Source organism: Perognathus longimembris, chromosome 26 (assembly GCF_023159225.1).
Source record: "Perognathus longimembris pacificus isolate PPM17 chromosome 26, ASM2315922v1, whole genome shotgun sequence".
Taxonomy (NCBI): domain Eukaryota; kingdom Metazoa; phylum Chordata; class Mammalia; order Rodentia; family Heteromyidae; genus Perognathus; species Perognathus longimembris.
In genome coordinates, this window is record NC_063186.1 from 6,995,430 (window position 1) to 7,010,124 (window position 14,695).

The following is a 14,695-nucleotide window of genomic DNA, read 5'->3' on the forward strand; positions in this document are numbered from 1 at the left end:
ATGTTGACAGATGCCTAGAGGATACAGGTACGATCTATGATCATTGGTCCAGTCTGAAGATGTACGTAGCCCTACTAAGGAATGAGATTGAATAGCCCATCAATCTAATAGTTAAGCATTCAGAGCAGAATAAAGTGGTTTCGAATAAACGTGTGTGCATTTTGTATAGTAAGACACAAGATGCCACCTTTGAACAGTGCTTGTTTGGGCCATAGCCCATCATAGAACATGGAAATTTGATGTGACTCCTTTGTTGATCTAGTCCAGCTCTTTCCTTTTTGGTTTTTTTCTTGTAAGCTAGGAAATCAATCGAGATTTAAGATATAAAAGACCTGATTCCAGGTTTTGGCCCACAACTTGAGCAGAATTGAGGTGGTGGATTGTCATCACTCAATCAACTTTTTTCCTGCTTCGTCACTTATAGACTTAAGATAGGATTGGGGTTGAGCTCAGAGACAGAGCACTTGCCTAGCCAATACAAGACCCTGGGCTTGATCCCTAGTAACACACACATACACACACACACACACACACACATACACACACACACACACAAATTAAGTTTATGTCAATTAAAACACATTACCATTTCATCATAGCCAGAAACAGTTCTTATCAATATAAGATCTCATAATTTTTAAATAAAATAAAGTAGTATAAACTGTAAAAAATCCTGGAGGCAAAAAGAAAAAAAAACCCATAACTGTGGCCACATGAATTTTGTCGTTAATTCCCAGTATTGAAATTGTAGGAAAATGACCTGAGCTAGACCAGTGAATATGACCTGGATATTAACTGTTTCTCAGAATTAAGACCTCTTCTGGAGGTGTTTCAAATATAAGTGTATAAATGTGTGGGTGACGGACATACATACAGAAGCCTCTTAGCTATCAAACACTAGGTGGAAATTGCGTCACAGAGACGTGCATGGCTCTGTGTTAAACTACTAAATAGCTTAAGCAAAGGTTTAGTTATAGTTTCTTATTGGGGCTTTCTCTTTAAGGACCACCTGTATAATGCTACTTCTTTCTAGCCTAACATTCTCTGTGATCCAGTCTTATCTAACCCAGGTCCTTACCTCACTTTCTAACCTTTTGCTATTTTTCCTGTTTTTTGTTTTTTGTTTTTTTTGCAGACAAAAGACAGTCGCCTTTGGCTTCTTGTTTCTCTCTGGACATCTGTGTCAAAAAATAAAACTTCCTAGCTGCTTGAAAAGCCTGTGCTACTACTGCCCAGGGATGAGAAGACCTAGCTCAGTACCCAGTAATGCTCAGGGTGAGAAGACCTAGCTAAGTACTCTATTGAGTCCAGCAGCTGTCCCTGGTGGTTGTGAGCTCACACCATGCCCCAAATAGGTTTACAAACAAGGGTGTGGGTAGGCGATGTTCACATAATGAAAGCCCACCCTTCAAAACCTCGGCATCACTTAGAGAGGAGGTGTCCCCCGAGTTGGCCCTGATTGTCTGCTCTTGTCCAGTCATAGTTTAGATGTTCCGATAGATGTCTCTCTGCCAGCAGGGCCCATGCCGAATGAGGAGGAACAGTAGCACCACCAGGACACCAGATACCAGGCAAAAGGCAGTGGCAAGGATCACCCTTAGAACTGTGGAAAGACAGGGAGAGGCATTCATGTTAAACATCAATGCATTAAGAAAATCTGAAGGTTGTGCTTCAAGTGTTCAGTCTGGGGCTTCATGATGAATTCCAAAGTTATTTCTGAACTTGCCTTGAAATCTAAGTGTGGTGAAAAGCACACATGGGACTAGAGTTGGGAGATGACCAGTTCCACCTGAACCTTTCATCTTGAGGCTCAGCCTCAAGTAAACTATTTAGCAAGTAAACTATTCCCATGGTCCTCTCAAAATACTAACTTTATGCTTTTTTTTTAAAATGAGTCTCACTGTATAGCTCAGGTTGGCCTCAAACTTACAGATCTTCCTGCCTCAACCTTCTGAGTAAACTGTTTGCATTTTCTTCTCCCCACAATTAAATTACCAATTATTCTTGTTCACTAGGTCAAAGTGAAATTCTGAGCAATCAACTGAAATCAAGTGAATGGAAAAGAAATGTAATCTTTCCACTTATTGAACCATATTTTCAGGTAAATATGCTTTAGGAAGGAAATGTTGAGTGTATGTTGGCTATGGAAAGCCTTTTCAGGCTGACCACATGCAATTGTTAATCTATACCTTTTTTTTTTTTTTTTTTGCCAGTCCTGGGCCTTGGACTCAGGGCCTGAGCACTGTCCCTGGCTTCTTCCTGCTCAAGGCTAGCACTCTGCCACTTGAGCCACAGCACCGCTTCTGGCCGTTTTCTGTATATGTGGTGCTGGGGAATCGAACCTAGGGCCTCGTGTATCCGAGGCAGGCACTCTTGCCACTAGGCCATATCCCCAGCCCAATCTATACCTTTAATGATGCACATCTCCCCTCCCCTTTTGGCAGCACTAGGGTTTGAACTCAGTCTATTCTAGGCCTTGCACTTGCTAGGCAGGTCTCAATCACTGGAGTCGTATCTCCAGCCTCTATGGGTAACCCTTTGATAGACCTTCAGTCTTGAGAAAATAAGGGGTGGTTTCAAAGATGAGGTACAAAATTACTATTTCACCAGAATGTTCATCTCCTCTACATACACCCTCTTCCACTATAGTGGACACATAAAGGTAACTATTTGTACTACTATCACTGTTTGTTGGTTTGTTTTTAAAAAAGGATAGAGTGAGGGCATGTTTCTGTTGGCTTGGGAGATGAAGAGAAAACCTCTGAGGTTCCAGTGCCTCTTTATAAAGATCCCTAGTGCTTCAGGAACACAGATGAAAAGTCACTGATTTAGCCTTATCTTATCGTTGTAGATGGAAGGAAATAAGCAGAGATTAGAGGATCTAGTTCATGTTATGCAGATGATATTATTGGGCTTGGAATCATTGGAGCCTAGCATGAGTGTCCTTATTCCAAACACTATCCATCACTCATGACTTCCAAGTTCCAAACTCTGGCCTTCATCTCTCTCTAGATCAAGGCTCCTAGCCAGTGTGTACCTGGCAGAGAGAAGCCCCCGGCCTGCCCTTTATCTGTGCCTTTGCTTTCTGTGGTTACATGGAGAATTCTACAAATAAACGATTCACATGTTTTAAAGGATGCACTGTTCTGAGCAGCCTACTCCATCTCACCTGCAACACAAATCAGCCCTTTGTCCATAGCATCCATGATGAATTGTCCATCTACCCATCAGTCACTGGGAAGCCAGCTTGGATATCAGACTGACTGTGTTCAAGTCACCATCATTTGTTGAGTAATGGTCCCGAGCCTAAGAGCAGTGTCACTAGCACCCACATGGCATTTGTTGCAGTATGTTCTGTTTTATTATTAAGCATTAATGCTAACCTCTTACTATGCCTCATTTGTAAATTAAACTTTATCTTAGAGATGTATGTATTGTAAAACATTGCATACAGAGGATTCTGTGCTACTTGTGGCTTCAGACATGCTTCAGGCATCTGGAATGTTGGAATGTGTTCCCTATGGCTGAGGTTAACAGATCCAAAACTGAACGGCCCCACCCCCACCTCTCTCCCACGTGCAAATCTGTTCTTCCCACATCTTCCTTCTTTGAAAATTGGTAATGACACCCATGCTTCCGTTGACTCAGGACACGCTCTTAGGACCTTTCTTTCTGTCACATCCTGTACTCTACCTGATCTGTCATAACAGCTTCTTGGTTCTATCAAAAATCATATCCAGAAACCAATGACTTCTTCTCCCTGTCCCTGCCACCACCCTGTGTTGGGTCACTGTAGTTTGCAGCAGCAAAATCACCTCAAGTTCAAATTGGGCCATGCTGTTCCAGGGCCTAAAGCAAAGTGAGTCAATCTCTTGAGGCTTCTACATCATCTGCCCATCTCAACCCCTCTCCTGCCATTCTCTGGCCACACTGTGCTTATTTATTTTTTTAATTATCTTCCCACTCTGCTAATTGAACATAAGATTCAAGGAGTTTGCAGACTTTGGGTGTGTGTGTGGGGTGTATCTTTTTTGTTGTTGTTGTTCACGGCACTTAGGATATAGTATGTGCTAATAAATATTTGTAGAGGGCTGAGAATGTGGCCTAGTGGTAGCGTGCTTGCCTCATATACATGAAGCCCTAGGTTTGATTCCTCAGCACCACATATATAGAAAAAGCCAGAAGTGGCACTGTGGCTCAAGTGGTAGAGTGCTAGCCTTGAGCAAAAAGAAGCCAGGGACAGTGCTCAGGCCCCGAGTTCAAGGCCCAGGACTGGCAAAAAAAAAAAAATACTTGTAGAAAAATTAACAATCTGGAACTCATAGGTTTCCAACTCTTCGTCCAGAGTTTTTCCCATGATATCAGATGCTTCTTTGTATCAGGGGAAGGCAAATATTAGTACAGTTAGATCCCAGAGGACAGTTATCATTGGACCTGCAGATGTCACTAATACAGAGTTGTAGGAGGTGAAATAGAATTGAAGAAGGAAAGAAGGGGATACATGACAACGAGGGTGGCCAATACTAATGATTTTTACAAACCTACTTTCATGTCTGGATGTCTGGGCTTAGAAATTGATTTTCAGTCTTTTTTTTTTTTTAATTGCTGTGTTGGGCTGGGATGTAGCTCAGTGGCAGAGTGCTTGCCTAGCAAGTGCAACCTCCCGGGGTTCGACCCCCAGTGCCAAAAAAGAAAAAAAAAATGCTGTGTTGTCCTAGCAATTCCCTATACTTTGTACCTTTCCTAACTTCTGTTCTCCCTTCTATCCTCCAAGGAGGCAGTGCACAGATAGCGTGTGTGCCAGGCAGGCCGTGTCAGGTGCTGAACTTCCGTAACCTGTGCTCTGAAAGACCTCAGTGTATTAGCAGTGGGAGAACCACGTGGACAAGTGGGAGATCATGTGACCGGTACTGAAATGGGGATGCAACACAGAGGCCCATTGGAACACAGGAAACGTGGTGATCCATGGAGCGCATTCTGTTTGGAAAAGAGTTTGGGAAGTCTTCTGAGATTGGCACTGGCCTTTGAGATGAATAGAATTTTGCCATGCAACAGCATTAGCCAAGGATGTATTCTAGACAGCAGGAGCACGGTGCATGGGGAGCACTCCAGGGAGGTGTGCTGCATGGGTGGGCCCAGGTGTTTTTGTTTCTAATCTCCATGGGTAAATGGCAGTGGTAAGCTATTATTATGCATGGAAGTGTCACATCCCATCCTGTATTTAAAAAAAATAACTGGAAAAGAGAAGATGGTAGAGATATGTTGGGCTTTGGTAAGAAGTAATTGAAATATCTTTGATAAGATACTGAGGGCTCTGAACTGGATTTGTGGACCTGAGACACAGCTGGAGGAATTTGTGAGCTATCCCTGCACTAAAGGTGACAGGCATTGATGATGGGCAAGGTATATTAGTACATAAGAAGCTGTGGTCTTGGCATTCTCATAGTTACTTTCTTAGGTGACTAAGAAGATGCTGTGAATTTAGGATTGGGACCACAAAAATATTGCTCATTCTGATAAGGGATATCCCACAGCTAGCGGGATAAAACAGGTCTCTATAATGCGAACTTAGATGTGGAAATAAGGATTGTAGATTTAGAAGACAAAGGCTCGAGTGTGGAATGAGGAAAGCAAGCTCAAGGTCTGAGACATGATCATTCAGGGATTGTTGGAAGATTTCTTTCCAAGAGAAGCTGGCTATGGAGTCTGGGAACCAAAGAAAGTTCAGAGAAGCATTATCTGTCTCTGCTTCTCTCTCTCTCTTTCTCTCTCTCTCTCTCTCTCTCTCATATTCGCATGTGTGCACACACGTACACACACATTTTTTACTTATGCTTATTAAAGAAGATGAAGTGGAATCTGAAGTTTGGGAACAATAAACAGGCCTTCTTTTATAATCTAGGAAAAGAATCCCATGAGAGTAAATTGTGTGTGTGTGTGTGTGTGTGTGTGTGTGTGTGTGAGAGAGAGAGAGAGAGAGAGAGAGAGAGAGAAAGAGGAAGAGAGAGAGAAAAGGAGAGAGAGAACGCACGAGAGGTGCTCAAGGCTAACACTCTACCACTTTGAGCCATAGTCCCACTTCTGTTTGGGGGTGGTTCATTGGAGATAAGAGTCTCATGAACTTTTCTTCCCCTGGCTGGCTTCAAACCATGATCCTCAGATCTCAGCCTCTCCTGAGTAGCTGGGATTACAAGTATGAGCCACCAGCACCCAGCTTAATGAGGGTAAATGTACCAAGCCATGTGGAAAGACCTAAATGAGGTTAGAATCAAAATGTCAACACCCACAGCTTGCAATGGTGGCAGTAGGCTCAGACTTTTGTTTCCTTCAGCCTGACCTGTCAGATCACAACACAAAAACTCAAGCCACGGATACATCTGGAGTTGGGTACTAGGGTGATGGGCAGGGCAGGGGCCGGGTCAGAGTTGCCTCCCCTAAAGGCCGGAGTAGGAGTGAGAAGTGGATTGAGACACAAACTGAGAGTCAATTCCAAGAGCTTAAATGATGAGGTGCATCTTAGAATACTAAAGACAATGGCAACAGGTGGAGCAAAGGGTGCTTTAATCATCTTTGAGGGAGCAGTGTTGGTGGAAGGAATATTATTGAGTGTATGTGAGTTTGTGTGTATGTTTGTGTTGCTGGGATTGAACCCAGGGCCTTGTGCTTGCTAGGCAAGTGATCTACCACTGAGCTACATTCCCAGCATGCATGGCTTCTTAACAGAAATGGGGGGAACAAGACAACGCCAATATGACTATGCTGAATGCAAATGCCAACACACATTTTGGCACATGTATATGTAAATATAGCTAGTTATTGGGTCTTACAGGGCACTCAACTTTGAGGCTCATTCATAGCCCCCCGCCCTCTGTTTATTGGACCAGCCAAGTTCTAGGTTTCTGATAAGTGGGCCAAGGTCAGGCTGAATATGAAAAGATTCATCCATTTATTCCGTCAGCCGGGTTCACTTGGTGGCAGTGACTCATGCTCACGGTCCTAGGAGGCTGACTGAGATCTGAGGATTGAGGTTTGAAGCCAGCCCAGACAGGAAACTCTGTGAGATTCTTATCTCGGATTAATCTTCAAAAAGTTGGAAATGGAGCTGTGGCTCAAGTGGTAGAGCACTAGCCTTTAGTGAAAAAGCTAAGGGATAGCACCCAGGCCATGAGTTCAAACCTCAGGACCAGCACACACACAGACACACAGACACACAGACACACACACACACACACACACACACACACACAGCTCACAGTTAAATTTTCGGCATGTGGGTCTGTACTGTACTTTTTCACCAAGATAACAAAGGGGTCCAGGAACTTCTCACTAGTAAATCTCTCCCTTACGAAATACTGAGGTCAGAATGGGAGAGAGCTCAGGAAGACACCCTGTGTTAGTAAAACTTCGAAATTAAAGAAGCTTTGTTTTTATTTTTTTATTGCTTTCAAGAAATATGGCATAGAACTTACACTTGTCATGAATTTTCTAATGAAGACTCTGATAGCTAAAAACATTGATGGTAGCTATGGACAGAATTTCCTGGGTGGAAATGAATTCAGGTGCAGGGTTCCCAAGCATCTCAAATATACAGGACACATCATAGATGTAATGATTTTGATTCCTGTATTGGTTTTCTTTGAAAACTGCAATTGTCCCGTATTCATTCTCTCTCTCTCTCTCTCTCTCTCTTCCCCCGTGTGTGTGTGTGTGTGTGTGTGTGTGTGTGTGTGTGTGTGTGTGTGTGTATGCTAGTATTGGGGCTTAACTCAGGGCCTCATGCTCTTATTTGGCTTTTTTGCTTGAGCTAGCATTTTACCACTTGAGCCACACCTCCACTTTTTTTTTTTCTAGTTAACTGGAGATGAGAATCTCATGGACTTTCCTGCTTAGGCTAGCTTCAAATCATGATCCTCTAAACTCAGCCTCCTTAGTAGCTAGGATTCAGGGATGAGCCACCAGTGTCTTGGCTAATGTTGGTGTTTTGAGGAAAAGAATTCTGTAAACACACCATGAGTAGATTTAGCAAGAGAAGGTGAATAATGGGAGGATGAAGGAAAGAATGGAGTAAAAATGATTCCTAGGTGATGTCGTTATTGCTGTAAATCAAGATGGAGAGTAGGTTCTGGGAGGAAAGGTAACTAAGTAGGCATGAATTAAATAAATATTTATTGAGCAGCTCCTGATGGCTGACATAAGCACTCAGGTATTGGGGAGAGATAAATCCTTGCTTTTATAGAACTGATAGTTTATCTGATCAGAAATGGCCCCTCAAATGCAACGTATGGGGATTGCTTTGAAGCCCAGTTTTCTGCTCAGTAACTCCCTCCCTTCCCCCACCATTCCCATCTTCTAGTCACTAGGACATGGGATAAGGTAGCACACTCTTTTTTTTTTGGCCAGTCCTGGGCCTTGGACTCAGGGCCTGAGCACTGTCCCTAGCTTCCTTTTTGCTCAAGGCTAGCACTCTGCCACTTGAGCCATAGCGCCACTTCTGGCCATTTTCTGTATATGTGGTGCTGGGGAATCGAATCCAGGGCCTCATGTATACGAGGCAAGCTCTCTCGCCACTAGGCCATATCCCCAGTCCAGGTAGCACACTCTTACGTACATTTGTCCAATCCGATTTTGCCCAGGGGCATTACTTCCTGCTACCAAAAGCCTTTTCAAAATGTCTTGACTTGCTGCTTTCCTCCTTCCTAACCCAAATTCGAGTAACTCTTGTTCCCATAGAAACCAGAGTAATCAGAAGAAGACAAAAAAATCCTTGGTCATTCCATGTACTATGTATCTCTTTACTTCCTTCCTACTTCCTGAACTACCTGAGGGTGATTGATTAGCAAGTGTCCTCTTGAGTAGCAGAGCCATCTGAAGCTTCGTTTTGATCTCAAGGAGTGAAATCCAGACTAAATTCCCAATGTAAAAATGTTCATTTAAGCCAGTCAAATCATTTTACTTTATGTTCAGACATTCCCTCCTGATACATTAGAACAAACACCCCAATATGAAAAAAAAGAGCAATACATACATGCACACACTTCTCAGAATTTGTTATTTACATTTGGCCCACTGCAAGAGGAAGGTTACAAGCACAGACAAGGGCCCCACTAACACATATTTTTCATGGAAAAGAGAACACCAGGGAGCAACCTCATCAATCGGTCCAGGTCTTGTGTCCGCCAACCATCTGGTGACTAACCAGGAGAGGGAATGGTTTTGCTCTAGATTCTGGAAACATCCACTGGAAACTCTCATCTTTATCCATAATGGAAATATAGCATGGTTTCTCTAGATGGGTTCGCCTGCCGTCTGCCGTGTTATCGGAACACTGAATTCTTCTTACATAGTCAACAGTTTCAGTAGACCTGTGAGTTTTGATTGGGGGTTTCTGAAGACACCAGAATCAAAGCCTTTTTGCCCTCTCAACAGATTTCACGTACCCCCACACCCAACATTCCAATAGGTTTCGACCTTGGGAGCGCTTAGCACGTCTTGCATTTCTAATTTCCTTCCAGTGGGGTATGTGGTATGTTTTGTCCTCTCTTGTTCCATTCAAGGATAGCTCTCATTATTGGAACTTCAAGAGATAAGCCTTGTCTACTTATCCCCTCTGGTACATTTATTCTTCCCTTCAGATTCCCTATTTACTGTGATGCCTGTGTTCCCTGCTGTCTATGTGTCTGACACACATCAAAGCTTTCTGGGAAACTTCATTTGGGGTTCCTCCAAAGGCACACAAATGTTCCAGAGTCAAAGGACACCACAAGGCTTCCCCCCACCCACCCCCCAGTTCTGCTAACCCAGGATGTTTCAACACAAATATCAAAACAGCCTAGGCTCCTAATGCAGAAAACCCCACTGTGTCTCGTCTTTTTGCTTTTCCTTCAGAGAAGGCCAGGGTTGATGGGTAAGTTGGCCATTTTCCAGCTAGCCTAGGCTTACCAGAATTCACTGCTGCCTCTCACCTAACATATGGGTGTTGCCTGAAACCTGTTCCTCTTCAACCTTTCTAATCTCATTCAAGCAAAACCTTAAACAATAAGAGTCCTGTGTGGCCAATCACATAGCTCATGGTAGGCCCCGTGAACTTTGACCTAAGTCTTATCCTTGATTATATTTGGATACCGATACTGTTTTATATTAACACTGGAAACAAAGCCCCATGCTGGGGTTTCTAACAAGTAGAGTCTGGGCTAGGTAGAGAGGTAGGAATTGCTTAAAATTGGGGTGGGGGGGTGGAGGTGGGGGACTCCCTGAAATATACAATCATCACCCCAAACCCATCTCCTTCTAAGCTGAGGATGATGGTCAAAGTACATTCTCCACCCCTTCCCCCATCTGCTCTGAGGAAGAGCAGCTGGTTCTCCCCCCACAGAACTAATCCAAGAAGTCTTCAGTACCTTGGTGGTTGCTCGTGGTCATACACTCTGTGGACCAGTCCTGGGGGATCACAGGGGCAAGCAGTTCTGCAAACTTCTCCAGGGGACAGCTCTGGGGGCAGCCTGGCAGTGTGAGGGGGTAGGGCTCGTGCCGCGTCTCGTTGCGGTAATACATCTCCACGAAGTACTCCCTGCCAGAGAGAAGTGGGGGAGGGAGCCGTTAGTTCTGTGATGTCCGATTTCTTCTTACCTGGACGGTGTCACGTGTCAGTGGAAGGAGCGGTGGGAGCAAAGAGATTGTGGACAATTTAGGTAGGAGACTTAAAAGAGACTGAGGCTGGTGGGATAGGTTTGGTGGGGTGAGTTGTTAGAGGCATAGGAGATGGGGACCTAGGCCCTTCATCAGAGAAGTAACTGGAATTATATGTTTATTAGAGTTGGTTAGCTGTGACTTTTCATGAGTCTTTTAAAAAAATAGCCTATGTTAATTGTATGAGGGAGAATTCATTGTGACATTTCTAAATGCATATACAGTATATTCTGATCCAACTCACCATCTCTATCCTTCTCTTTCAACCCTTCTCCCCTTCTAGAACAATTTCAACAGCTTTCATTGTCTTAATATATGCAAATAAAGATATTTAACACATTTACATATTCAGTACATGTAAAAATAAATATTATTGAACATACGTTAAATAAACCTTTGGCCCTATTTGTCCTCCTTCACTCTTTCCATTTGCCTTCCTCCTTCCCTCTGATACCCACTCCCCACCACAGAGGCTACTTTACTTTGTTATTAACTTTTTAAAGTTGGTAATAATTGTACCAAGGACTCACCATGACAGTTCCAAGGTGCATATATTATATTTTAACTTGAGTAAAAACCTATTGCTTCCTTTTCCCTCGTATCTCCCAGTTGACCCAGAGCTTTCACTGAGGTTCCTTATACCTTCTTCATACATGCTTGAGATGTGTTTTCACATGATTTACTTTTTGTCATTACCAGCATTGAACCAAGAGGATATAAGCCATTTGGACAGCAATGTGACTAAAGCAGTAGTTATGTCCCAAACAAACAAAAGCCCAGGACTGGATTGATTCATTGCTAAACTCTATCAGTCTTTTGAAGAAAAAGAATATAAATATCTCTCAAATTCTTTCATGAAATAGAAAGGGAAGGAATGCTACCAAGCTCATCCTATGAAGTCAGTATTGTAATCATTCCAAAATCAGACAGAGACAGAGAATATGAAAGTATTTTGAATGTCAAAATATGTACTGGTGTATCAAGAGATGTTTGTTTCTGATGTGTTCACACCTGGAGACTGCTGTGTTCTGAGAGCCACTCAGTTCTGAGTAAACTGGGACACTGAACCTGCTCCAATTTTTGACTTTTCAAGTGAGGTCACTTGAAAACTGGGGGAAGGTCACACCAGGCCACAAGGGGGTAAACACCAGTCAGAAAATGTGCCTTAAGAGTCTTGACTGGGGGCTGGGGATATGGCCTAGTGGCAAGAGAGCTTGCCTCGTATACATGAGGCCCTGGGTTCGATTCCCCAGCACCACATATACAGAAAATGGCCAGAAGTGGCGCTGTGGCTCAAGTGGCAGAGTGCTAGCCTTGAGCAAAAGGAAGCCAGGGACAGTGCTCAGGCCCTGAGTCCAAGGCCCAGGACTGGCCAAAAAAAAAAGAGTCTTGACTGGTAAGTATGACTCACCAGGAATAACCTGGGTGGGGGGGCATGTTTGAAGTCTTCCATTGAAACACTATCATTACAACAGAAGCAGCAAGTAACTTTATTTTTCTCTTGGCGTCTTCTACCAGATACTTCTTTTTTTCCCCTCCTAAGAGAGTGATGTCATGTCTGTATATCCCTTAGAATGACTTCATTATATTTCTTTTTTTTTTTTTTGCCAGTCCTGGGCCTTGAACTCAGGGCCTCAGCACTGTCCTTGGCTTCTTTTTGCTCAAGGCTAGCACTCTGCCACTTGAGCCACAGCGCCACTTCTGGCCATTTTCTATATATGTGGTGCTGAGGAATCGAACCCAGGGCTTCATGTACATGAGGCGAGCACTCTTGCCACTAGGCCACATTCCCAGCCTTCATTATATTTCTTTAAATGTATTTTTCTTTTTTCTTTTTTTTCTTTTTTTGGCCAGTCCTGGGCCTTGGACTCAGGGCCTGAGCACTGTCCCTGGCTTCTTTTTGCTCAAGGCTAGCACTCTGCCACTTGAGCCACAGCGCCACTTCTGGCCGTTTTCTGTCTATGTGGTGCTGGGGAATTGAACCCAGGGCCTCATGAATACAAGGTAAGCACTCTTGCCAATAGGCCATATCCTCAGCCCCTAAATGTATTTTTCTAGCCACTGAGAATAATCTCTTCACTTTTCCTCATTGTGCATGGGTGTTGTGACTTACACATGCACAATAAAAGACCTCAAGGAAAACGACGTAAAAAGGGGCAAAGATCCTGTTACCATCATTCCTCCATCTGAGTATAAACCAAAGACAGACAGACAGATGCAACAACCCTTGTCAGCCACTTACCCCTTCTCCAGGTACAATTCCATCAAGTGGCAGGAAGCATAGGGAGGAAGGATTCCGTTGTAGACATCTAGCGCCATCTGTAGGCCACTCACAGTAGTGTCATGCTATAGAGATAGAAAAGGAAATAATTTTTCAAGGTCACCTCTGGTTCTCATTTATATTCAAACTTGTAGAGCCACAGGGTGGACTCCCATCCAAGTAAATTCTCAATGACTTAACAAGTAAGAGAGGATAATTTTGCTTGAGCATGTAATGTGTGCTAGACAGTTAGATCTCTGTATTTCTATTATTCTATTATGTTCTATTATTATCTCTATATTTATTTCCGAATGATGAAGATGCTGAGACCCAGAGAGATTAAGTAATGTAATTAGTGTCATTTAACCATACATAGAGTAAACATGAATCAAGTCTTCTGGATTTAAGTATAATGCCTTATCCCAGTACAGTAAATCTCTGTCTTTGCTGATATCATTGACTTGGAACACATTATCTGTAGGTTGGGATCATTAGGTTAGGATCATCATTGGTTTTTGAGAGGAAAGGGCAGTACTGAGGTTTGATCTCAGGGGCTGTGCTAGCACTCTACCATTTAAACCCCACCCCAGCCCTTTTTGCTTTAGTTCCCCCCCCCCCAGGTACAGCCTCTGCTTTTTGCCTATGTCCAGTCTATGCCCAGTCCTCTCCTCTTCACCTCTGCATAGCTGGGATTGCAGAGTTGAGGTTTTAATGTCGTAAAGAGCATAGAAGGCCATGTCTGTTTAGGGAAGCTTAGATATAAGGAAGTAGAGAGGGTAGAATAACTCATAAAGATAAAGCTAAATGATTGCTGAGAGTGGCCAGAAATCAGGGTGGGGAGTTGGTTTTCAGTTCCTCTTTGGGCACAGATGAGCTATCTAGTTGTAGGCAAGCCTCATTGTCAACATCTTATATAAAACAGGGCTAACGTTTGGCTCCATAAACCATGTGGCATGGTACTTTTATAGTCCAAAGGAACTGGAACCAGCCTAAGAAGAAAAGGAATAAAAGGCATATCTTAGAGAATTCACACAATCAGCTAAATTTTTTTAACCTACAGTGGAACCTGGGTGTTGGTGGCTCACCCTTGTAATCCTAGCTACTCAGGAGGCTGAAATCTGAGGGTTGTGGTTCAAATCCAGCCTGGGTAGGAAAGCCCATGAGACTTTCATCTCCATTTCACCACAAAAAAAAAGCTGCAAGTAGAGCTGTGGATCAAGTGGCAGAGTACTCACCTTGAGCACAAAAGCTCTAGGACAGTGCGTAGGCCCCGAGTTCAAACCCCAGGACCAGCAACCCCATCCCCACCTCCCACAACCTGGCAGAATCATTAACCTTCGGGCCTATCTGTCTTCAGGAAACCCTGCCCTTTGGCCCCTTCCCCCTTCCAGCTATTTCTCCATTCTGTCCCATTTAGAGAAACAAACATCCCTCTTCAGTCATGCCCCCAACTCTTAAAAAAAAAAGTATTATCTTCAAATAGTTGTACAAATGGATTTGAGTTTAGCATGTCCATTATTCAGGTGCCTTGTACACATGATGTCCCTTCCATCATTCTCCACGCCCGCCCGCCCGCCTCCCCCCCCCCCCCCCCCCGCTTCTGTCTACCTCTTTCCCCACCAGTCTCATCAAGGTTCCTAGTTCCATGTTCACACCTGTGCATTGAGTGGGATGGCTGAGCTCACCCACCATTCCTCTCTCCGTTTACTCCACCCTTCTCTCATCAGCCCCCACACCCCCACAGGCGCT

The 14,695-nt window shown here is 43.7% G+C and overlaps 1 protein-coding gene across 2 annotated transcripts in view; it reads right to left on the bottom strand.

The window, feature by feature from the left end:
• Nucleotides 1-576: 576 nt before the first annotated feature.
• Nucleotides 577-14,695, bottom strand: part of Acp3 (acid phosphatase 3) — a 33,120-nt gene continuing 19,001 nt past the window's right edge. The window contains exons 9-11 of one of the 2 annotated variants that reach the window (XM_048334937.1): nucleotides 12,929-13,032; nucleotides 10,398-10,567; nucleotides 577-1,603 (exon numbers count right to left, since the gene is read on the bottom strand). In XM_048334937.1, coding sequence (XP_048190894.1) covers nucleotides 1,485-1,603; nucleotides 10,398-10,567; nucleotides 12,929-13,032 — 393 coding nt within the window. In that variant the 3' untranslated portion in view covers nucleotides 577-1,484. Of the gene's footprint in view, nucleotides 1,604-8,627; nucleotides 9,363-10,397; nucleotides 10,568-12,928; nucleotides 13,033-14,695 lie in introns of those variants that run through there. The other variant, XM_048334938.1, reaches the window with a different exon arrangement.